This window comes from Pseudophryne corroboree, chromosome 3 (assembly GCF_028390025.1).
Source record: "Pseudophryne corroboree isolate aPseCor3 chromosome 3, aPseCor3.hap2, whole genome shotgun sequence".
Taxonomy (NCBI): Eukaryota; Metazoa; Chordata; class Amphibia; order Anura; family Myobatrachidae; genus Pseudophryne; species Pseudophryne corroboree.
Window position 1 is genome coordinate 705,871,481 of NC_086446.1, and position 26,375 is coordinate 705,897,855.

Sequence of the window (26,375 nt, forward strand, 5' to 3'; positions counted from 1 at the left end):
ACAGGATCTAGCGATGCTTTTCAGTCACACTGCCAGCCGCAGAGGGATTGACATGAAGTGGGTGTTTCTGGGTGACAACTGACCATTTTCAGGGAGTGTTCGGGAAAACGCAGGCGTGCCAGGAAAAAGGCAGGCGTGGCTGGGAGAACGTAGGGTGTGTGATGTCAAATCCGGAACTGAATGGTCTGAAGTGATCGCAAGCGCTGGGTAGATTTGGAGCTACTCTGAAACCTCACAAATTATTTTTGTAGCCGTTCTGTGTTGAAAGCGTTCACACTTCTGCTAAGCTAATATACACTCCCAGAGGGTGGCGGCTTAGCGTTTGCACGGCAGCGAAAATCTGCTAGCGAGCGACCATCTTGGAATGACCCCCATTGTGAGGTGTGAGGTGTTCAGAATAGACTGGAAATGAGTGGAAATGAATGTAATTGAAGTTAATAATACCGTAGGATCAAAATTACCCCAAAATTCTGTGATTTGAAGAGAGTATTGACTGCATAGGAGAGGAAAGGGTTAAACATCTGGGGAGGGGTGGACCTAGCTGTAAGGAAAGTACAGCCTTCTTTAAGGGGAGGGCTTGATATATATAGGGAAGGTGAAGCCATTTTAAGTCTCTTGGTGACTCGGTTTGGTGAGTGCTGCAGTGCCAGCAAAAATCATTTGTTTTATTTGCCTGCTGTTAACAGAGACATACTGCCTCTTTATTGCTCCCCTCTCCAGTAGCCCAGGGTGTCCCTTGCTTATATCAAGGGTTGATAATATGTCCTCTCGCCCCCAGCGCATGTTAAGGGCCCCGGCTCGATTCCGTCGGTCGGACGGACTAGCGGGCCCTGACGCAGTGGTGAGCGGTGGGGGGGACGGGGCTCCGTCCCCTAGGGCCTCATCAGATGCCCCCTCTGGCAACGATGGCGGGGCCCGGGCAGACTCGTCGCCGGGTGCCGAGCCGGTCACCCCAGCCAGACGAGGGCGGCGTGGGGGACCAGGGGTCCCTGCAGGCCGCTCGAGTGTTGGCGGGCGGCGGCCGTCCCCGCCGGGAGCCGCCGAGACCGGCTTCATGGCGGGCGCCCGCGGGCGCGCGCGCGGTGGGGGACATCAGGGCGCAGCGGAGGTAGTCTCTCCTTCCCCGCCCCGGTCGGCTGTTCGGGTCGGGCGGGAGGTGGCGAGGCTGCAGGGAGCTGGCGGTCGCCGCGCGGGGTCTAGTCAAGTACCTCGCGCGGCGGCCAGACAGGAGGAGCAGGCCGGGAGGCAGCTGGCGGTTGTACGTGGGGCGCGCGCTCGTGGTGCGCGCGCGCCCACGCTCGCTCCGGGCGCCGCTAGCCGCGCACGTGTGCGCGCAGCGGCGCCAGCTGAACACACAGCAGCCTCTTCTTCTCCCCGGATGCCGGATTTCGGCAGGGGGAGAGATAGGTTGAGGGGGGTGCAGCGCGTGCCTCGAGGAGGCAGCGCTGGGGGCACTGTCAGCATCAATAATAATGGGGGCACAGCAGGACCGGCAAGGGGTGGCCGTCAGCAACAGGCGGGTGCACCCTCTGCTGGTCTGACGACACGCGGGGGAGCACGCGCGGAGGGGCAGCAGGTCCCTGTCACTGTCGCCGGACGCGGCGGGGCCCGCGGCGGGAGGGGTGACAGGGAATGGGTCAGCGGCCGCAGGGCCGTGGCCCAGGCAGCTGTACCAGTCAGCGGGTCCTCCTCCGGATCAGGAGATTCTTCTCCTTCCCTGGATAGGGACGAGGAGGGATCGGAGAGGGAGAGCCTCGGGGCCGGCAGGGGGGCTCTTGCCTTCGGGTCGGAGCAGGAGGAGCGGGACCCCCGGGACGTATCAGGCGGTCAAAGGGCGCGGGCTCGCGCCCAAACAAGGACCGGTCGCCCTTCGGGCGGCGTTTCCAGGGGTCGTGCCGCATGGGATTCCCCGGGGGCCATAGCGTCGGCACTGGCCACGGTGGCGCAGGCTCTTGTGCCATTAGCGGGAGTGGCCTCCCCCAGGACAACGGCGGACGCCGGCCGAGCTGCAGGGCGCAAGAGGTCAGACAAGGTCAGGTCATCAGCGGCGCAGCGAGTGGCAAGAGCCTGCCGAGAGCTGGGGGCGGCAGCAGCGGAGCTGGAGCTAGGGCCAGACCGCGAGCGACAGGGAGGCTCAGGCCCTGCGCATTCCACACGGGGTGCCCGGCGTGCGCCGCACGCGCGGGCCGGTCCCTCTTTTGTTTTGTCTTCCACAGAGGACCAAGGTGAAGGGGACTCGGCAGACTTCGCAGTGGACGAAGATTGGAATGAAGACGACGAGCAATCCGAGTCGGAGAGGTCGACGGCATCCGGTGAGTTGGTGCAGTCTTTTTCAAATTCCACCGCGAGCTCGAGTTCGCGTAGCTCTTCATCCTCCTCCTCATCCTCCTCTTTGGCGTCACAAGCGTCCGACGCGGATAGTACCGCTAGGGCAAGGAGGGAGGCCGAGAAACTTGCCAAAAGGGCGGCGAAGCAGCAGAAGAGGCGCAAGCGACGCAGGCGAATGAGTGTAGAGGAGCGTAGGGCAAAGAAGCGGCGCGATCTGCCGGGGGTAGTGCGCTGCGAGTACACCGCAGTTATGAGGGGGCTGCGAGATAGCTGCCGCAAGAAGATACGTAGGGGTGACCTCGTAGACTTGTTCGTCTTGACTAGGGCCATGAAGAGGGACTACAAAGCGGCGGCAGCTAAGACGGGCATGGGGACAGAAGCTTTCCGGTCTTTTGATAATTGGCTGGCCGGTTTTTGGGTGTTTGCGGCATGCTATTTGGAGGATAGGCCGGAAGAACACATGAATATTATCCGGTACCTGCATCTCGTGCATGACATGCAGCGCACGTCCGCGGGCTCAGAATGGCGGCAGTATGACCAAGAGTTTCGGGAGAAACAGGACGGGCTGCGGGTCATGGATTTTGGTTTTAAAGATGTGGAGGTCTGGCTCAAAGTGACCCGGGCATCACAACAAGAGGTGGAGCCCCAGAAACAGGGAACAGGTATGCGTCGCGCGGGGTCATCAGCCCAGGGGGCGGCCGCGGATGTAGGAATGGCCAGGACAGGCGGATCGGCCGCTCGCGGGGGCGGGCGGTCTGCTACTCGGGGGAAATGCTTTGCGTTTAATAGCGGAACATGTTCCTATGGCAAGCAGTGTCGGTTTCGTCACTCCTGCCACCATTGTGGGGGAGCCCACCCAGCCTCCTCTTGTTTTAAAGGGGGGCGACAGGGAAGCAAGGGAAAGCAGGCGTACTCGAAGCAGGCCGCGAGCGGGACCGCTCAGCAGAGCCCCAACGCCAGTTAAGTTGGAAACGATGGGCAAATGGCTGTATATGTATCCAAATAGAGCGGATGCGAAGTTTTTGTTAGACGGTTTTAAGTTTGGTTTTCGCTTGCCTGTTGCAAGCGAGGTATCAGTGCGGGCGCAGAGAAGCCTCCAGTCTGCACGGGCATTGCCGACTGTCCTGCGGGAGAAAGTAGATAAGGAGGTCAGGTTGGGCAGGATGGGGGGGCCTTTTAGATCACCCCCGGTGGATGACTTGGTCATCTCCCCGGTCGGGGTGGTTCCGAAGAAGACCCCGGGCGCTTTTCGGCTCATACAGCATCTGTCTTACCCGCCGGGGGCTTCGGTCAACGACGCAATACCACCGGCTTATTGCTCGGTGGTGTATCAGTCATTTGACGAGGCGCTAGAGATGGTCCGCAGCTACGGGAGCGGGGCCCTCATGGCTAAGATCGATGTTGAGTCAGCCTTTAGATTATTGCCATTGCATCCTGACTCATTCCGTTTCATGGGTTTCCGGATTGGGACGGAGTATTTCATCGACAAATGTCTGCCGATGGGATGTTCCGTTTCATGCTCATTTTTCGAGCGCTTTAGCACTTTTCTTCATTGGTGTGTGGAGTCGACGTCAGGCGGCCACGGGGTTGCACATTACCTCGACGATTTCCTATGCGCAGGTCCGGCGAACGACACAAGATGCGCCGATTTGTTGTTTAGCACCCAGGCTCTCTTTTACCACTTCGGTGTTCCTGTAGCCGAGGACAAAACGGAGGGTCCTGACTCCTGTTTATCGTTCTTGGGGATTGAAATCGACACAGTGGCGGGGGAGTGTCGCTTGCCTCAGGACAAAGTGTCGAAGCTCCGCGAAACCATTTGCCGGTTCAAAGGCTCGCGTAAGGTCACGCTGCGTCAGGCGCAGTCCTTGCTGGGCATGCTTAACTTTGCTTGTCGGGTAATTCCGATGGGCAGGGTTTTCTGCCGGAAGCTCGAAAGGGCAACGGCGGGGTGTGCCAGGCCTCATCATTACGTTCGATTGTCCTCTGAATTAAAAAGGGATCTGGCCGTATGGGCTTCGTTCCTGGAGGATTTCAACGGTGTGAGCATATGGCAAGCGCCAGCCGTAGACAGCGACCGGTTGCAGCTGTTTACCGATGCCGCAGGTGCCTATGGATTTGGTTGTTATTTGGAGGGATCGTGGTGTGTGGCATCTTGGCCGGAAAGCGGGCATAGTGAGGGTCTTACAAGAGATCTGTTGCTACTGGAGCTTTTTCCCATTATGGTAGCCCTGGAAGTTTGGGGCGACCGGTTGGCTAATCGCAGCATAGTGTTTAGATGCGACAATCTGGGCGTAGTGCATGCGATTAATAACCAGAGGGCGAAATCGCTAGTGGTTCTGAGGGTGCTCGGGCACTTGCTTTTGACATGCTTGCGTAGGAATCTATGGTTCCGGGCGCAGCATGTTCCCGGCTTGGAAAACGAAATCGCAGATGCATTGTCGCGGGGACAGTGGGAGAGGTTTTGGGTTTTGGCACCCGAGGCCGAAGAACAGGGTTTTCACTGTCCTGATTATGTTTGGCAGGTGATCGGGCCGGATTGGAAGGTCTAGCGTTGCGGTCGGTAGCGCCGGCCACGCTCAAGGCGTACGGACAAGCGTGGAGCGAGTGGGAGGCGTTTGTCCAGAGTCGTCAACATCAAGGTAAGATCAAGCATCGGCTGATGCTTTCTTTTATGTGGCAGCTCTACGTTTCCGGTAGGTCGCGAGCGGTGGTGTCCCGGTACTTGGCTGGCGTCTCATTCTTCTGCAAGCTGCGAGGCGTCCCGGATGTAACGAAAAGCGAGGTTCTACGGAAGGCTATGAAAGGGTGGGCGCGAGTTGCGCCGACGCCGCCGGATAGGAGGCGGCCCATCGATGCGGCTTTGTTGCCGGCCGTCATCGAGGCGGTGGGGCGAGTAGCGTCGTCCAGGTTTGAGGCGCTTTTGTTCCTTTTAGCCTTCTCGATGGCTTACCACTGGGCTTTTCGAGTTTCTGAGTTGGTAGCGCCTTCCAAGAGGTCGGAATCGCGCATGCTGGTCGGGGACGTAGTAGTGGGTGAGAGGTCCTTGCTGTGCAGATTGCGGCGATCCAAGACGGATCAAGTGGGGAGAGGGCGCTGGGTTACGATGGTTCCAGCGCTGGAAGAAAGCGTTTGCCCAGTGGGTCTGGCAATGCAATATCTGGGAGTACGACCCGCTAAGGAGGGGTCATGGCTATTGCACTATGACGGGCTGCCAGTCACAAAATACCAGTTCCGGTGGATGCTGGGTCGCTGTCTGACGGGCTTGGGCCTCTCGCCTGCTGCTTTCGGTACCCATTCCTTTCGGATAGGCGCGGCGACGTCGGCAGCTGCGGCGGGTTTCTCCAGAACTGAGATCCAGGCGGTGGGGCGATGGAAGTCGTCCAGTTATAAGCGATATATTCGCCCTGTCACTTGAGAGGGCGCCCGGCGCTGGGGGCATTGTTAATTGCAATTCGTTATGCTGTTTCAGTTCTGTGTTTCATGAAGTTGTGCGTTTGTTAATGTTTGTTCCCCCGTTTTTTATCCTACTCAGGGATTAGCTACTCGCCGTTGCCGGCATGAGTCGGCAGCGGGGGTCTGGAGTTATTTGCGATTTTTTGCCTGACTTGACGGACTGAATTCTAATCTATAATTCGGCTAATTTGGTCTAATCAGAGTCCCTCAGCAGGTCTTTACGTTCACCTCCAGCTGAGTTATTACATGTGTTTCCCATTTTATACCCCCCCCCCTCCCCTTTTTATTTCGTTTGTTTTATTTGATTTTCCCCTTTGTGTCTTTAATTGCGTTTTAAATTGGCAACGGAACGTGGTGCAGTCGGCTAGGCCGTGACTGCTGCAATGGCGAGATCTAAAGTTTTCTTTTTTGGCAGATCCTTCAGTATAAACAATAAATAAGCCTCTTAGTAATCAATTCTACCCCTCTTTTTCCCTTTAGGATGGTTCGAAGACTATTTGCCCATTTGGGTGGTTGGCCACTCTTACATTTACTGGGCGGCCAGGTTTGTGGCCTCGGAAGGGTCTCAGGCATTGTTTGGAACTCAGGGTGTCAGATGGCTCGGCTGGCGAGGAATGATGTGGGGTGAGCTGAGGAGTAGGTTAGTGAGTCAGGCCAGGGAGCATGGAGTCCCTAGGGTTTTGGTTGTCCATCTAGGTGGCAACGACTTGGGGAAGAGGACATCCTTGGAGCTGCGGTGGGCCATGATACAGGATCTGGCAAGTGTGACCGCGCAATGGACCAATTGTGTGTTGGTTTTTTCCATGATGGTGCCGAGATTGTGTTGGAGGGGTGTGGCGGATGGTCGCCGGATTGACGAGGCCCGGAAAAAGGTGAACGGAGCAGTGGCAAAGTGGGTGCTGTCCCACGGTGGGAGGGTGGTTCGCCACCCGAGGATACGGTTCAGAGACAGCCACCTTTTCCGGCGCGATGGAGTACATCTATCCAATGAGGGGATGATGTTGTTTCTGGAGGATCTAGGTTTCGCTTTGCAGGAGTTAGGGTAGGTTTATGGTGGCGGTGCGAAAGATTTTGGGGATGAGTCTTTCGCTGTTGGCGGAAAAGAACGGCAGTTTCGTATGGTAGAGAAAACTGTAGTGTTTTACAGTTTGTTGTGGTTTAGGTGCACTCACCTCCATCGACTTATGGCCGCTTGACCACCCGTCCGGGAAGGCAGCGGCAGGGCACCCAGGAGCGGTGGGTAGTCACTGTGGGGGTTGAGTTGTCACCTATTACCGGTTTATGGTAAGCTTTTAGTAAATTTATAGGATTGAGTTATTTAAGTTTAATTTAGATTAAGGAGCCGTTCTTTTGGGCCGCCACCATATGCCAGCTGGAGCGGCATATTAAATTAATCTCTTTTATTACAGGTTTCCTAATGGTTAGGGACAAATAAATAGCTAGCAATTTTCTGCCAAATTCAAGTCTCTGTGTCGTTATTTCTGGTTATGGTTATGAATGCTTTACTTTCAAAGAAAGGGGTCCACCAATTATCACTAAGATGTTTAGAAGAGAGTATTGACTGCATAGGAGAGGAAAGGGTTAAACATCTGGGGAGGGGTGGACCTAGCTGTAAGGAAAGTACAGCCTTCTTTAAGGGGAGGGCTTGATATATATAGGGAAGGTGAAGCCATTTTAAGTCTCTTGGTGACTCGGTTTCCCACCCACCCGCCCTGGTAGTTGGAAATGGTGGCACGTGGTGCTTTGGCTCTAAGTTGTTGGCTGTTTTTCGTTGGCTATTTATTGGCGGAAAAGAACGGCAGTTTCGTATGGTAGAGAAAACTGTAGTGTTTTACAGTTTGTTGTGGTTTAGGTGCACTCACCTCCATCGACTTATGGCCGCTTGACCACCCGTCCGGGAAGGCAGCGGCAGGGCACCCAGGAGCGGTGGGTAGTCACTGTGGGGGTTGAGTTGTCACCTATTACCGGTTTATGGTAAGCTTTTAGTAAATTTATAGGATTGAGTTATTTAAGTTTAATTTAGATTAAGGAGCCGTTCTTTTGGGCCGCCACCATATGCCAGCTGGAGCGGCATATTAAATTAATCTCTTTTATTACAGGTTTCCTAATGGTTAGGGACAAATAAATAGCTAGCAATTTTCTGCCAAATTCAAGTCTCTGTGTCGTTATTTCTGGTTATGGTTATGAATGCTTTACTTTCAAAGAAAGGGGTCCACCAATTATCACTAAGATGTTTATAGCTGTTTTTATGTTTTTTTTTAAAAACACCCAGATCCAAAACCAAAACCCGAAAGGATGGTTTTGGCAAAACCAATCCAGATCCAAAATTGTATCATGGACCTAATTTAGGTCAAGTTGTAATTGCTCTCATGCCGCAAGGTAAAGATTATCGGTACTGTGCACATGTGAAGAACCCAGAACGAGTTCTGGAAAGACCTAAGCAGTCCGGCAGACTGGGTAGGGGCGGCAACAGCCTCTGGGGTAGATGTATTAATCTGGAGAAGGCATAAGGAAGTGATAAACCAGTGATAAAGCAGTGTTAAGTGCAAGGTGATAATGCACCAGCCAATCAGCTCCTAACTGTTAATTTACATATTGGAGCTGGTTGGCTGGTGTATTTATCACCTTGCATTTATCACTGGTTTATCACTTCCTTATGCCTTCTCCAGGTTAATACATCTGCCCCTCTGTTTCTCCAAATGGAGGCGTGTCGCTGCCGTTTAGAGAGAGAAAAGAGGCCAGGATCTCATTTGAAAGATGGAGATTTTCTGGCCTCTTACAAGGATCTCTGACCCTCCAACATGACCTGCCCCACTAGGTACAAAATGCTCTGTTTCAGGACTTCCCTCTTAATTTATGATTTCCATCACCTGTGTTGAACTAGTTAAATGATAAGAAAGCTGTTGTTTCACAGGCAATAATAAATTAAGAGGGAAGTCCACAAACAGAGCATTTTGTACCTAGTGGGGCGGGTCATGTTGGAGGGTATGCGGATCTGTGATGGCCAGATTGTGTGACCCAATGTGTGCAGCAAGCCAACTGATGGTGATGCAGCGATCCAATACCTGCGTCATAGGATGCAGCTCGGACCATTGCTACTTGTAATAGATGCCTCCTGCTGTATTTATTTTATATACAGAGCTATTGCTGCTGCTGCTTCATAATAATAATAATTATCATTATCATTATTATTATTATTATTATTATTTTATTTAATCATTATTATTACAATAATTCATCAAATGATACAGAATTTTAGCAGACATGTAACAATGTCCTATTTGTAAGATTACAATATTTAGGGTAATAGGAGTAAATGCATGAGCATAAGTGCTATTGTATGTATTGCTCATTGCTTATTGGTACAGCCAGGTTGCAAGCATAAAAAGTGTTTGGCCGGATCTATGATTCAGTTGCACAGCAATATTAAGGATCTGTTTAATTAACATAGTGAAAAGCGGTAGAAAAAAAATAATTGCTGGGACTTCCTTTGTAGTAAAGGGCTGCCCTGGGGAGTTCAAATATCTTTTGCATTTGTGAAAGATGTTTGAATGGTCTGAGCATGCATCGATCATTTGTGGTGATGTCACACTGGTGCTGATTGGAGAAGCTGGGCATCCAGCTGAGAGGACTTGAGGGAAGGAGCCTGCGGGGTAGCGGGAGCTTTCATGGGAGCAGGGGCGATGGATATGGCTGGGGAGTGGGGAAAAGCAGGAAGAGAATGCCTCTTCCCTGCTTTTCTCCATTTCAGCATTTCATGCCAATGCTAAATTATGTTTCTCTAAAAAAGCTTTTCTTCGCTCATCTATATAAATTATAAATACCATTCCTGCACAACTCCCATAATGTCCAATGAGAGCTGCAGGAATGTGTAGATTAAAAGGCGTAGAAATCTAACTTTTCATATAACTAAATACATATAAAGCAAAAGTATGACTTTCTTCAGCTAAAATGCTGGAGAAAAGCTACATTTTTTGTTTATTAAATAGACCACTTTGTCTTGGATCAAAGGACTGTTTGAGTATATAAAAAGAAAACATGTAAACTTGGTTTGGACTGTGTAGAATGGTTGTAAGAAAAAAAAGTAAAGTCAATCAATTTAATGGTCATTCACGGGTGTATGAAAGGGAGTGGGTTGATCTAGACAAGAAAGAAGAAAATAGATTCCTCCAGCACACTGCAAATGACCAGCAATGAGATTTGAATACTACATGATTATAAAAATATAGAGATCTTAGCTTGCATATATTTGCAAAAATAGGTATAAGCCACCAGGCCACATCAAGCAGTATTCAAGTCTCAATGCTTGTCCTTTGCAGTGTATTGCAGGAATGTTTTTCATGTACCTGTGAAGGACCATTAAATTGATTTGAGCAACAACCATTTTATACTACTAGAGTGGTTGTTAAATAGGTGGAAAAAACAGGATATTAGATTGGGGGTCATTCCGAGTTGGTCGCTCGCTAGCAGATTTTTACTGGCATGCAAACGCTAAGCCGCCACCCTCTGGGAGTGTATGCTAGCTAAGCAGAAGTGCGAACGAATGCATCGCAAAATGGCTAAAAAAAACAAATTGCAGTTTTAGAGCAGCTCAAAACCTACTCAGCGCTTGCGATCACTTCAGACCATTCAGTTCTGGATTTGACGTCACAAACACGCCCTGTGTTCTCCCAGCCATGCCTACGTTTTTCCTGGCACGCCTGCATTTTTCCGAACACTCCTGAAAACGGTCAGTTGCCACCCAGTAACGCCCACTTCATGTCAATCACTCTGCGCCAGCCTGTGCGTCAGAAAAGCACCCTGTGTGAAACTACATCGGCCGTTGTGAAGGAACGTCGCGTGGGCGCATTGCGGTGCATACGCATGCGCAGGAGTGCCTTTTTTTAGCCTCATCACTGCGCAGCGAACGAATTCAGCTAGCGATCAACTCAGAATGACCCCCATTGTTTACAAGTACAGTACAACAAAGGAAAACAATATCTCTAGGCAGTAGAATGAACCTTGTATATTATTGCAAGGATATATACTGTGATAAGAAAATTGCACTGTATAGATTAATGAGCTGTTTAGTGGCGTCAAGACAAAAAGTAACAGAAATATAGCATTGCAGTGATACAGAACCTAGATCAGAAATGTTTTAAAAAGACTGAATAGTGCTGCAGATATGCTATAACGTGTGCAATTTTTGTTAGCAGTATATAAGCAATAAAAACAGTTTGATAAGCAAATATACATGCAAATCATAAAAAAAATTTAATAGTAAAAATATCACAAATAGAGGAACACATGCATTCACTAAGAAAAAAAGACCAAAAATAGTGATTATCAGCTACTAAAGAAATTTCAAATGAGCTGAAAAAATAGTTACAGTATACACTGCTTATAAATATATTACTGATTGTAGTAATGAATATTGGAGGTCATTCCGAGTTGTTCGCTCGCATGGCGATTTTAGCAGAGTTGCTCACGCTAAGCCGCCGCCTACTGGGAGTGAATCTTAGCTTCTTAAAATTGCGAACGATGTATTCGCAATATTGCGATTACAAACTTCTTAGCAGTTTCTGAGTAGCTTCAGACTTACTCGGCATCTGCGATCAGTTCAGTGCTTGTCGTTCCTGGTTTGACGTCACAAACACACCCAGCATTCGCCCAGACACTCCTCCGTTTCTCCAGCCACTCCCGCGTTTTTTCCGGAAACGGTAGCGTTTTTTCCCACACGCCTATAAAACGGCCTGTTTCCGCCCAGAAACACCCATTTCCTGTCAATCACACTACGATCGCCGGAGCGAAGAAAAAGCCGTGAGTAAAAATACTATCTTTATAGCAAAATTACTTGGCGCAGTCGCAGTGCGGACATTGCGCATGCGCACTAAGCAGAAAAACGCTGCGATGCGAAGAAATTTACCGAGCGAACGACTCGGAATGAGGGCCATTGTTAATGTAACAGTTTTTATCAACATAATAAATGTCATTTTCATCTATATGGTGCAGCTATGCTTGTAATCTAATTTTTCCCCAAAGGAATTAACATGTATTTATAAATTTGTTTTAAATGCATGGGTATATCGCAGCAAACACCCCCCCCCCCCCCCCCCATGAGGACACACCCCTCTGAAGAAATCTCAATCACGGGTAGAAACACATTAAGTAGTTTACTTACTCCCACCAAGTACTAATGTTCAAGTTTAGCCATGGACATTAGTCTCCAGCCAGGGCCGGTTCCCATGGCAAAGTTGGAAGTTTTGTTATTTATGATTTCCAGACATTATTGAACTCTGTATGATTTTCTGTTACATCTACAACCTATCCAGCCTGCATCTTGTAATATTATATGTTTTTGGCTTTGAGTGCTGCATGGACTGTGTATGGATTATGTGCAATGAAAGAGTTCAGGGGCTGGAATCTAGCTTATCTGGAGTATCTGCTGTAGTTTTCAGTTTATTCTAAAATCTGTTTCTTACTGAAGTTATGGTACGCTGAGTAGTTTACCAGCAGGACCAGTTAGTGGCTTAATGGTGGTTTGTCTCTTAATGTATGATGTTGTAGGAATAGTCTTTGCTATCTTTTTGTCACTTATTGTTGCATTTAAAGTAATTATCTGAATTTTAAAAGCTGGACTGATTTTTTTTTATTGCGGAATGGATCTCTCACATTCTCTCTCTTTCCTAGGGCCAGATATAATGATGCCCATGTTCGGCGACCGTGCGGGACTTTTTTTAAAGCGTCAATCACTTACAAGGCGCAACCATGCATTGTAAGTGATTGCCCCTTTAAAAAAAGTCAGAGTTCAGCCAGCATCCCGCACAGCCGCCGAACTCGGGCGTCATTATATCTGGCCCTATGCCTCTCTCCCTCTCTCTCCACGTGTCTCTCTCTCCCCATGCCCCACTCTCTCTCCCCCCCCCCTCTCTCTCTCTCCCCATGCTCCTACCCCCATCTCTCTCCCCTTGCCCCCCTCTCCCACCCTCCCAATGCTTCTCTCTCTCTCCACATGCCTCTCTCTAGATCTGTCTGGAACCCCCCCTCCCCTAAAAATCCTGCATTTGCCCCTGCCCTTGCACACATTGTACCGGGTAGCCCCTTATACACGTTGCACTTATTAAGTGCCCCCTATGCAATGCCCTCAGTGTAGTTATGCCCCTGTGTAGTGATGCCCCCTGTAGTGATGCCCCCTGTAGATATGCCCTCAGTAGTGATGCCCCCTGTAGTCATGACCCAAGTAGAGATGCCCTCTTTAGTGATGTCCCCAGTAGTGATGCCCCCAGTAGTGATGCCCTCAGTAGTGATGCCCTCAGTGGAGATGCCCCCAGTGGGGATGCCCGCTGTAGTGATGCCCCCAGTGGAGATGTCCCTTGTACAGATGCCCCTAGCAGCGCCGCTTACACACACACAAAAAAACCCACAATACTCACCATCCTCCGGCAGCTGCCGCTGAGTGGAAGGTGTCGGCTGCAGCAGGCGCCCACATAGCCAACGGCACCCGCTGCAGCCGGGGTGAGGAGTGCAAGTGAGCGGCGGGTGCCTGCGGGGTGACAGCACCCAGGGCACCCGACCAACTTGCCCATGCCTGGAACTGCTCCTGACTCCAGCCGCAAACTGCAGCATAACCCAGTAATATCCATTACGCTACAACCTTGTGGCAGCTCCACTAACATTCACCGAGCATGGTGACATTGGGGGTAATTCCAAGTTGATCGCAGCAGGATTTTTGATAGCAATTGGGCAAAACCAATTGCACTGCAGGGAAGGCAGATATAACATGTGCAGAGAGAGTTAGATTTGGGTGTGGTGAGTTCAATCTGCAATCTAAATTGCAGTGTAAAAATAAAACAGCCAGTATTTACCCTGCACAGAAATAAAATAACCCACCCAAATCTAACTCTTTCTGCACATGTTATATCTGCCTCCCCTGCAGTGTACATGGTTTTGCCCAATTGCTATCAAAAATCCTGCTGCGATCAACTTGGAATTACCCCCATTATTACCATACCAGCATTATGACTATAAACAAAGTATACCAAATCCCTTTTAGACACCGCGTCCCAATAAGACATTGGCAGACAACTTTAGGAGGAAAGTATTTGGGACATTGTTATACTTTAAGGAGGGATCCTAAGGGTCTGTAATTTATCCAGAGATTTTTTTCAGAGAAGTGCTATATGACCGAATCACTGATTGGTAGAACGTCTGAAATGATAGTTTTCCCTAACAATAAAAACGTTGTTAATATTAGAGTATAATATTTGTTTCATTGACTATCAGGCGAGGCTTTGTGATTCGGCATGTCTTCCATACAGCCATGGCAGCCAGGATATTATTTATGCTAAAGAGCGTATTCGACCAGCTTCAAGTGGACGGCCACCCACTGATTTCCTGCCTGCTGCTGCAGCTGTCATCATTAGTACCGGGATTTACACACAACCTATGATGGGTTCAAATCTGTTATCCCATCTCTGTCCACATGGACAAGCAAGCACGGAAACTGACACGACACACCGCTGACATTCCCATGAGGTGGATCTGTGCCGTGATCACATGGAAGCTGCCTAGGTGTCACCCAGAAATGCCAATCTTGCCAGGAACAGACGGATTGACCTGTCAGATCTTTTCATCATCGCCTGCGTGTGTACAGTATGCAAGGTATGCGGTTTTCAGATATCTGTGGATTCTTCCACATCCAACTCTATGGCCCTATGTGTATTTGTATGCATTGTTATCAAAAGATTTTTCTTTCTGATACATCGACAGCGAATAGTGTCATTCTGGAGGAATGTTAGTTGACAAACACATTAAAGGCTAGAAATGTGTACTCACCTGGAAGGGGAAACAGTGAGAGTAATCCGGGGTGTCTACTTTGTGCTCAGCAATGACATGAGTGTGTTCATCTTTATGCAGGTCCAGTTTTAAGTCAACCGGCCCATCCAGATCAAGGAAGGTCACGCAGACTTTCTGCTGGGATCCCCCCACTGACAGTTTAGGAACCGTGATCACATAGTGCCTACATGAGCACAATACACAGACAGCAAGAACAATTAAACACTGTAAACAACAATAAAATGTTTAATGATGCTAACACAGGAGAATATTTATAAAGTTAGAAATCATTATTATTATTATTATTATTATTATCATTTATAATCACAGCAGAAGCACAAAAGAGAAGTTATTATTATTATTTTTTAATTATATTCTCATTGAAGCAATGAGTGATACAGTATATCCAGCACCAGAAGTACAGGTTGAGTATCCCTTATCCAAATATTCCAAAATATGGAATATTCTGAAATACTGAATATTTTGGGTGAGAGTGAGATAGTGAAAACTTTGTTTTCTGATAGATCTATGTACACAAACTTGTTTAATATACAAAGTTATTAAAAATATTCTTTTAAATGACCTTCAGGCTGTGTATAAGGTGTATATGAAACAAATTAATTGTGTGAATGTAGACACACTTTGTTTAATGCACAAAGTTATAAAAAATATTGGCTAAAATGACCTTCAGGCTGTGTGTATAAGGTGTATATGTAACATAAATGCATTCTGTACTTAGACTTGGGTCCCATCGCCATGATATCTCATTATGGTATGCAATTATTCCAAAATACGGAAAAAGCCGTTATCCAAAATACTTCTGGTCCCAAGCATTTTGGATAAGGGATACTCAACCTGTAATACAAGGCGAGATACATAAAAAACACTTCTAATAGGACCCAACTTGTCTAATTAGGCATGACTATATAAATAAAGGTACATTAAATAATCAAGTAACAAGTAATGGAATAAACTAACACTTCCGGAAAGTTAAAGAATTATACAGAAATATGTATTTAGACAGAACATTCTCTAGTATAGGCCTGGCCAACCTGTGGCTCTCCAGCTGTTGTGAAACTACAAGTGCCAGCATGCCCTGCCACAGTTTTGCTCTTAATAAATGCTAGAACTGTGGCAGGGCATGCTTGGATGTGTAGTTTCACAATATCTGGAGAGCCACAGGTTGGCCAGGCCTGCTCTAGTATGTCTAGAAATCATGGGACACAATTAGCAAAGAGAAACATACATTGTACTATATGGTACAGGCAATGTCAGGCCCATAAGGTTGACATGGTAATGAATAAGAAAATGATGTACATAAACGATTACTAAACTAAAACATGCTTGTCCCCTTCCCCTATCCTCCCCTCGCCACCCAGAGTCACACTGTTATAGGAGGATCACTGTCCGCCATGTGCAAAAGATACCAGGAAGTATTGCAAAAAAGTTATGAATGTGATTGTATGGCTGTTGACAGGGTAACTATAAAGCTCTCCCACATTTTGAAGAATCTTTTGGTATTGGTCCCCTTCTCCAGTGTAACTGCAACTATTTCATGCAAAAAAGATGAAATAGTTTTGAAAAGGGGCAAAGTTGGGGTTTAGGGGTATATTCACACTTGCAGGAAAGATTTGCAAGCTGTTGCACTGACCGCCAATAGCAGCCGTCTGCTGCCCCTCGAGACACTTCATGGAGAATGCCGAACACTGGCCCTCAATCCGAGTTGTTCGCTCGCAAGCTGCTTTTAGCAGTATTGCACACGCTAAGCCGCCACCTACTGGGAGTGAATCTTAGCTTAGCAAAATTGCGAACGAAAGATTCTCAAAATTGCGAACAGAAATTTCTTAGCAGTTTCTGAGTAGCTCGGGACTTACTCTGCCACTGCGATCAGTTCAGTCAGTTTCGTTCCTGGTTTGACGTCACAAACACACCCAGCGTTCACCCAGACACTCCCCCGTTTCTCCAGCCACTCCCGCGTTTTTCCCAGAAACGGCAGCGTTTTTTCACACACTCCCATAAAACGGCCAGTTTCCACCCAGAAACACCCACTTCCTGTCAGTCACATTACGATCACCAGAATGAAGAAAAAACCTTGTAATGCTGTGAGTAAAATACCAATCTTAATAGCAAATTTACTTGGTGCAGTCGCAGTGCGAACATTGCGCATGTGCAATTAGCAGAAAATCGCTGCAATGTGAAGAAAATTACTGAGCGAACAACTCGGAATGACCACCACTGTCCATTCTGGAGTTAGCGGCAAATAGTTTACCAGGTGATCTCGAGAATAATCACATACTTGTAGCCAAAATATGTGAATTAGTGGGCAAGGCCATAAACAGTGGAATAGGTATGCCTGAGGTAAACCACAATTAAAGTAGGTATGAGTTGTGTGTCCTTATACAACTATCCTTTTATACCACATACTGTAGCATGATTCCTGTGCTGTGCAGTTGTTTCTCGATTGTGCTGTTTTTTCCACAATTTTGCATCTTATAGTGCAAATGAGTACTTAGGACCAGACACATCAGATCACAAATGCTGACATCCAGTGTCTTTGAGGTGAATTGCAGCCAACTACCCCATCCATCTCTTTCTGTGATCATCCTTTTAGTACCGTTAATTTCCAAAGCATGGAAACCCAAATTTCATCTAGTTTGGGAAGGAGTTATTTTGAAAATTACTATAAACACTTGCAGGTAATTTTCATTTTTAGAAACAACATACAAAGGCCCTAATTCCGAGTTGTTCGCTCGCAAGCTGCTTTTAGCAGCTTTGCACACGCTAAGCCGCCGCCTACTTGGAGTGAATCTTAGCTTAGCAAAATTGCGAACGAAAGATTCACAATATTGCGAAAAGACTTCTCTGTGCAGTTTCTGAGTAGCTCGAGACTTACTCTTCCAGTGCGATCAGTTCAGTGCTTGTCGTTCCTGGTTTGACGTCACAAACACACCCAGCATTCGCTCAGACACTCCTCCGTTTCTCCAGCCACTCCCGCGTTTTTCCCAGAAACGGTAGCGTTTTTTCAAACACTCCCATAAAACGGCCAGTTTCCGCCCAGAAACACCCACTTCCTGTCAATCACACTCCGATCTCCAGAACGAAGAAAAAACCTTGTAATGCCGTGAGTAAAATACCAATCTTAATAGCAAATTTACTTGGCGCAGTCGCAGTGCGAACATTGTGCATGCGCAATTAGCGGAAATCGCTGCGATGCGAAGAAAATTACAGAGCGAACAACTCGGAATGACCACCAAAGGGCGGAATTCAATTGTTTGAAAAGTCAGTTGGGTGTCTGTTTTTTCCTATCTAATAGACAGGAAAAACAGACACCCAACTGACTTTTCAAACAACTGAATACCCCCCATAGTGTCTGTGGTTTCTACAAGGTGGTCCTTGTAGTGTCATTTGGATCTTGGGGTGCTTCCAGTTGAGTTGACTCCAGTGGCTGCTCCAGAGATGGGGCTGTAGTGCAGTCCAAAATTCAAATAGGGGCCCACACCAGCTGGTGAGGTTTTGAAGCGTTTGAGGTGGCAGTTGGTGTGGCTCCCCTATTTGACTTTTGGACTGCGCTACAACCCCACATCTGGAGCCGCAACTGGTTGGCTCTAATTGTAGATATTAGTATGTGTATGTATGTGTTACTATCATATAGCATAATAATATGCAGTTATATGACTGAGGGCCTAGTTCAGACCTGATCGCTAGCAGTTGCCGCCTACAGGGGGAGTGTATTTTAGCTGTGCAAGTGTGCGAACGCATGTGTAGCAGAGCTGTACAAGCAGATATTGTGCAGTCTCTGAGCAGCCCAGGACTTACTCAGCCGCTGCGATGACATCAGCCTGTCCGGGACCAGAATTGACATCGAGAACTCTCCCTGCAAACGCTTGGACACTCCTGCGTTTTTCCAGACACTCCCTGAAAACGATCAGTTGCCACCCACCCTCTTCCTGTCAATCTCCTTGCGAACGCCCGTGCGAATTGATTCTTCGCACAAACCCATCGCTGAGCGGCGATCCGCTTTGTACCCGTACGACACGCCTGCGCATTGCGGTGCATGCGCAGTTTAGACCTGATCGCCTGCTGTGCGAAAACGCAGCCAGGCAATCAGGTCTGAATTACCCCCTGAGAGTGGGCGTAATTACTCTGTAGCATTAAGGACCACCAGAACAGAGATACCTTGATGCAGCTTGGCGGCTTAAACATATTTTTGCAAATATATGCAAGCTGTTTTTCTATTATCATGTACTATTCAAATCTCATTGCTGGTCCTTTGCAGTGTGCGGGTGGAATATTTTTCCTTTTTTCTTGAACAAACCAAAATCCAGAGATCTCTATAAAGTTGCTAATTGTTGTAAAGGAATACAAACCATTGTTAATAGTTATGTAAACTATTGCACATGAAGGTTTATTTAAGAGCTAAAAAAAAATAATCCAGAGTAAATAGCCTTTTGTGTACAAAAGTGTGCACAAAGTTATGTGGTTATATGGGTAATATGGATTTTCAAGACAAGGGTGGTCATTCCGAGTTGTTCGCTCGCAAGCTGCTTTTAGCAGCTTTGCACACGCTAAGCCGCCACCTACTGGGAGTGAATCTTAGCTTATCAAAATTGCGAACGAAAGATTAGCAAAATTGCGAATAGACACTTCTCTGTGCAGTTTCTGAGTAGCTCCAAACTTACTCGGCATCTGCGATCAGTTCAGTAAGTTTCGTTCCTGGTTTGATGTCACAAACACACCCAGCGTTGGCCCAGACACTCCTCCGTTTCTCCAGCCACTCCCGCGTTTTTCCCAGAAACGGTAGAGTTTTTTCGCACACTCCCATAAAACGACCAGCTTCCGCCCAGAAACACCCACTTCCTGTCAATCACATTACGATCACCAGAACGAAGAAAAAGCCTTGTAATGCCGTGAGTAAATTACCTAACTGCATAGCAAATTTACTTGGCGCAGTCGCACTGCGGACATTGCGCATGCGCATTAGCGACTAATCGCTCCGTTGCGAGAAAAAAATAACGATGAATGAATGACCCCAAAATGGATTAGAAGAGTTGCAAGGTTTGAGGAATACCTGTGGAGAAAGTGCACAAATTCACCTTTTTTTGCACAGAAGGCAAATTGTGAATTGACAGTTTTGTAGGATGAGATTAAATAAATGATCTGATGAAAGCGATTATGTCCAATTTGGGGAAGCATTTTCCAATGCACAGCTTTTTTTCTCCCCCCAAAAAATGGTTGGAGTTTGACCAAAAGTGAGTGTGTCTTAGCAGACACGGCTTGGGGTGGATTGGGGTTGTCATAACTTTGTCAAAATGCCATGTGTCTAAATGAAAGTAGTGGTCTTAAAGTTGCTATACAGTAGGATGGACTTTATAGAGTGATAAAATGAAGAGAGATAGAGTACCAAAATATCAGCTTCTAACTGTCATTTTTTTAAACACAGCCTATAAATGGCAGATAGAAGCTGATTGGCTGGTACTTTATGTACTAAGCCTTGAAAAGTGATAAAGTGGAGATTGATAAAGTAGCAGTCAATCAGCTCCTAACTGCCATGTTACAGGCTGTGTATGAAAAATGGCAGATAGGAATTGGTTAGCAGTTTATCACTCTCCACTCTATCACTTTTCAAGGCTTAGTTATCTCTCACCAAGGTTTGATACATCGCCCATAGTATCTATTTAGTTTTTTCAGCCTACACATTTTCAGATTGGTCTGCAAACTTGCACATGTCCTCATAACCTCGTGTCTATATGCCATCAGGAGCGGTTCTTGGTGCGGGCAAGCAGTGCCTGCGCTCGGGCGCTGCGGCATGGGGGCACGGCCGCAGTCACCACACAGGCACCGACGCCTACCCGCACCCCGCTCCCCGGCTGCAGCAGACGCCATGGGTTGTGTGGGCGTCCGCTACAGCGGGCTCCAGTGACAGCCACTAGAGGTCAGTGACAGACAGACACTAGTGGAGACTTTCGCACTGGGCACCACAAAATGTAGAACCGGCCCTGTGTGCCATACAGCGCAAGACACCTGGTAAGATTGAAATGCATTGAGAGGCAGTGCTATTTTTCAGCAGGATCTGAGTTCTTGAACCTCTCATTAAATATGACATCATCAGGAACTGGGTTCCTGAACCTGTCCTGGGCCAAAATGTATTTTCCATAAGACAAGTTTTATTTTAAAGTCCATTTTAAGTGCCTTCTTTTCTAAAAACTATATATCATCTGTCTATCTATAACTTTTTTAATAGCTCCCCTTCCAGACCCATAGGGGTAAATTTACTAAAATGGGAGTTCTGTTTAAGATGGGATGTTGCCCATAGCAACCAATCAGATTCTACTTCTCATTTATCTAGCACCTTCTAGAAGATAATACCTGGAATCTGATTGGTTACTATGGGCAACATCCCATCTTAAATAGAACTCACATCTTAGTAAATTTACCCCATAGTTCCTGAACCTATTTAAAAAAAAAATAGTACTGGTGTAACTAGCACTGCTGAGGGCATTGTGTACCTAACACTGCTAGGTCCATTGTTTATCTGGCACTGCTGGGGGCATTATGTATCTGGCACGTCTGAGGGCATTGTGCAACTGGAACTGCTGGGGGCATTGTGTAATTGGCACTGCTGGGGACATTGTGTATCTGGCACTGCTGGGGGCATTGTGTATCTGGCACTGCTGGGGACATTGTGTAACTGGCACTGCTGGGGACATTGTGTATCTGGCACTGCTGGGGGCATTGTGTAACTGGCACTACTGGGGACATTGTGTATCTGGCACTGCTGGGGACATTATGTGTATCTGGCACTACTGGGGACATTGTGTATCTGGCACTGCTGGGGACATTGTGTATCTGGCACTGCTGGGGCATTGTGTATCTGGCACTGCTGGGGGCATTGTGTATCTGGCACTGCTGGGGGCATTGTGCATCTGGCACTGCTGGGGGCATTGTGTATCTGGCACTGCTGGGGACATTGTGTATCTGGCACTGCTGGGGGCATTGTGTAACTGGCACTGCTGGGGACATTGTGTATCTGGCACTGCTGGGGACATTGTGTATCTGGCACTGCTGGGGGCATTGTGTATCTGGCACTACTGGGGACATTGTGTATCTGGCACTGCTGGGGGCATTGTGTAACTGTCACTGCTGGGGGCATTATGTGTATCTGGCACTACTGGGGACATTGTGTATCTGGCACTGCTGGGGGCATTGTGTAACTGTCACTGCCAGGGGCATTATGTGTATCTGGCACTATTGGTGGCATTATGTGTATATATGGCAGTATGTACCAATTGATGTCCCACCCCTTTGGTAGCTCCACCCACATCACTGATCACCTCTGCCCCGCCTACAGTTCCTAAACCAATTTTCCTACAAAAATAGCACTGCTGAGAGGAGTAGCGTACCATACTGTACTTTTCTTTAAAGTTTGCATCTTATTTGCATCACAGACACAGCAACAGGGCTGCCATCAGAAATTTTGGGGCACGGGACTGACAAAATAGGCAGGGCCCCCCACCAGCAGCCTCTCACCTCCCCCCTGTATACTGCCAGTAGTGCTGCTTGCTCCCCTCCACCGGTGGCAGTGGCGGATCCAGTGGAAAGGGGAAGGGGGTTGCTACCATAACACACAGCCCCAGTCCGTCACATACTGATCCAGTGGGCACCTGTGCATCTCTGACCCTCTGAGCAGAGCATTGGTAAGGGTGCGCTGTGGACATGGCGATGCCATAATACAGCGGCAGGGGCAGCATCAGCAGAAATCGGGGCTTCAGCTCCTGTCACATATATATTTATTTAGGACCTGTACAGTAGGGGGGGGGGGGGGGATAAACAGGCACAGCCAGTGGTCTAGTGATGATATGAGGGAGAGGGCCCCAAAGGTTTAATCTGGCCCTAACATCCCCCTGTCCATCCAGCAGCATCTCACCTCTCCCTGTCCCACCAGCAGGGATTGATTTTGGCGTCAAGGCTCTTGCTGGTTTTAGTAGGTGGACCAGCAGGAAGTCATGAATAGGCAGCCCCAGTGGCATTTCAAATGTGACACCGTCTGCAGGCCAATCGGTGCTTGCTGGCTGGAAGCTGGCAGCCCATTGGCAAATCCACACCGCTGGCACCAGGGCCACCTTCTCTGTCTGGGCCCGGGACTGCAGTATCGGCAGTCCCCCCTTGATGGCTGCCCTGCACACTAAAAGACTACTCATAGTAGCAGGGGCATTTTAAGAGAGGAAGAGGTCCCTATGCAACCTCCTCCTTTGGGCCCCCTCCTCTCTTCCAGGTGCGTTGAAGAGTCTGAGCACTAGAGGGCTCAGCATCTAATGCGTATGTGCAGATCTCCAGGAAAATGCCACTGCGCCATGGTAGCAAAACAAAAAAGAGAAAGTAACTGTGTACCTAGGAAAATGCAATGGTGCACGACAGGTGGGGCAGATGTAAAATGTGCACAGAAATGTAAATTTGAGAGGGGTGTGTCAAAACTTAAAACTAAATTGCAGTGTAAAAATAAAGCTGCCCAGAGTTTGTAGGCTACATGCAAAAGCGGGCAGTATTTACTCTGTATGCAAAAATGTATTTGTACCCCATGCAGCGCAACATGGTTAGTTCCAGATAGAAAGTTATTTGTTTATAAAGTGTCTTTCTCCCTACTCAGAATCAGCCCCATAGTGTACTAGAGGTGCTGGGCTGTGACTTGAACCACGCAGGAATTAGTTTTAAACACAAAGTCACAGATGAAGCACAACACAGCTTAATGTGAGAAACAGCCGCTCATATCGGAGTCCTTCTTACACAGATTCAGACTCACGGGGTGATTCAGAGTTGATCGTAGGTATGCTAAATTTAGCACATCTCCGATCATTTACTCTGACATGCGGGGGACGCCCAGCACAGGTCTAGTCCGCCCCGCATGTCAGGACCTACCCCCCTTCCCTGCACAAGTACAAAAGCATTGCACAGCGGCGATGCTTTTGTACTTGACAAGTAGCTCCCTACTTGCGCAGCTCCTTCGCACTGGCAAGGAGCTATTTGTCGCATCCCAGGTCGCAGCGGCTGCATGTGACGTCACGCAGCCGCCTGCTCTCACACAGTCCGGGCACGCCTGCGTTGCCCGGACCATGCCCCTAAAATGGCACCCAAATGCCACCGGCCCACACCCCTCCCACCAGCGAACGCCTCTGCCTATCAATCATGCAGAGGTGACCGCTGGGGCTGAGGTGCCAATAGCATCTCTTGCATGCACATGCACAGTGTATTATTATTATTACCAGTTATTTATATAGCGCACACATATTCCGCAGCGCTGTACAGAGAATATTTGCCCATTCACATCAGTTCCTGCCCCAGTGAAGCTTACAATCTATATTCCCTATCACATGTACACACATTCACACACACACACACACACACACACACACACACACACACACACACACACACACACACACACACACACATATTCACACTAGAGTTAATATTTGTTGGGAGCCAATCAACCTGCCAGTATGTTTTTTGGATTGTGGGAGGAAACCAGAGTACCCGGAGAAACCCCACACAAGTACGGGGAGAATATACAAACTCCACACATTTAGGGCCATGGTAGGAATTGTACTTATGACCTCAGTGCTGTGAGGCAGTAATGCTAACCATTACACCGTCCATACTGCCCCAGTTCAGACCTGATCGCCCACTGTGGCGAAAACGCACAGCAACGATCAGGGCTGAATTAGCCCCTCAGTCACACACAATCACACAAATGTCACACAGCAAATTGATCAGTGCCAGCTAGCAATGTAGTTTTGTCATTCCCAGATGTTGTGTTATATTATTATGTGTTGTAATAAACACATTTCGATAGACAAAGATGCCAGGACCTGTCGCACCAAGAGAAGCTGTTAGGAGCAACTTCAAAGTACCAGACAACGAGCGCCTTGAATTACTCTTATTGTAATTTGTGCAATTAAAGTAGTGGGGATACATACGGCTTGTCGACAGTAATGCTGTCAACAATCAATATGATGACAGCATTATGTCGACGGGAGATTGCTGACATGATTGTAATGTGAAACAAGGTATTTTAGGCATTTTAACTGTGTCGACGTTATCATTTTAAACATAATATTAAACAAGTTATAATTTCTGTGGGTACAGCATAAATGATGGAAAAAAACCTTTGACATTGATGTTGGAATGTGACGAGCACAGCAGCTAAAGTGTTAAGACATAATGCATTTATACATTGTAAAGCACAGTACATATACATACTGTACGTCCCAACATTTTCAAAGAGAGAAGCGGGACTCCCCGGAAAGGAGGCGTGGTCTATACGAAAGGGGATGTTGCCTCGCAGCACTGCCGTGATCGCGAGACACCCCCCCGTTTACCATCACTGAGGGGACATGTCCAGCACTGTGTGAGCTGCTGGCATGCCCCCTCTGCCTCTGTCTCCAGTGAATAGACGCTGTGAGCAGCAGTGATAAGAGCCTCCCAACTGCCCACCGAGGGACACTGCGGCTCGCGGGTGGGACAGCGGGACAGTCCCAAAAAAACGAGACTGTCCCGCGAAAATCGGGAGTGTTGGCGTTGGGCGGCATGCATATACAGTATATACTGTAGATGTGTCCAGCTACAGCTCTGCTGCATATACTGTAGCAGCTTTCTATAGCCTGATTGTGATGTATATGCATCGCGGCATGCTGCGTGCGTACGCATCACATATGGCTCCAATTGCAATTGAATGGTCCATTCAAGTGACTGCATAGGGGGAGCATACACCACACTATGCCGCAATGTGTACAAATAGAATACACATAATACTTTTACAAGGATAACTGTCTTACGGGTCTGATGCTGATGTAAGTGCTGAGCTGAAGAAGGCCAGGCAGACGGACACCAGGAGAAGCTGCATGTTGGCCGACAAGTCACCTCCACCGAAAATGTCTCTCTGTCATCCTATATATATTCTGCCACCCCCTGGCTGGAAGCATATGAGGACATTAATTTGCGGGGGAGACACTTGGCTGAATAGTCGCATTTCAACACATGACCTTTTATCTTTTGTGCAATGTTGTGTTAATGAACTCGAACTGATATAAACAGATACTGCTTTATAAGCACTTTTTAGATGTGTTACAATAGTAAGAACTGTGTGTAAAATAGAATCATACAAATGACATAGGGCCTAGTTCAGACCTGGGCCCTCATTCCGAGTTGTTCGCTCGCAAGCTGCTTTTAGCAGAGTTACACACGCTAAGCCACCGCCTACTGGGAGTGAATCTTAGCTTATTAAAATTGCGAACGAAAGATTCGCAATATTGCGATAAGACATCTCTGAGCAGTTTCTGAGTAGCTCCACACTTACTCTGCCAGTGCGATCAGTTCAGTGCTTGTCGTTCCCGGTTTGACGTCACAAACACACCCAGCGTTCGCCCAGACACTCCTCCGTTTCTCCAGCCACTCCCGCGTTTTTCCCAGAAACGGTAGCGTTTTTTCCCACACGCCCATAAAACGGCCTGTTTCCGCCCAGAAACACCCACTTCCTGTCAATCACATTACGATCACCAGAACGAAGAAAAAACCGTGAGTAAAATACCTAACTGCATAGCAAATTTACTTGGAGCAGTCGCAGTGTGGACATTGCGCATGCGCACTAAGCGGAAAATCGCTGCGATGCGAAAAAATTTACAGAGCGAACAACTCGGAATGACCACCCTGATCGCTGCAGCAAAACTGTTAGCTAATTGGCAAAACCATGGGCCTAATTCAGACTGGATCGCTGCTGCTCTCTGAAT

The 26,375-nt window shown here is 48.0% G+C and overlaps 1 protein-coding gene across 1 annotated transcript in view; it reads right to left on the reverse strand.

The window, feature by feature from the left end:
• The window catches only part of LOC135056658 (alpha-2-macroglobulin-like), a 256,362-nt gene extending 230,831 nt beyond the window's left edge, over positions 1 to 25,531 (reverse strand). Inside the window, exons 1-2 of the mRNA XM_063962104.1 lie at positions 25,425 to 25,531; positions 14,596 to 14,779 (exon numbers count right to left, since the gene is read on the reverse strand). Coding sequence (XP_063818174.1) covers positions 14,596 to 14,779; positions 25,425 to 25,492 — 252 coding nt within the window. The 5' untranslated portion in view covers positions 25,493 to 25,531. The remainder of the gene's footprint in view (positions 1 to 14,595; positions 14,780 to 25,424) is intronic.
• Between the last annotated feature and the right edge of the window lie 844 nt (positions 25,532 to 26,375).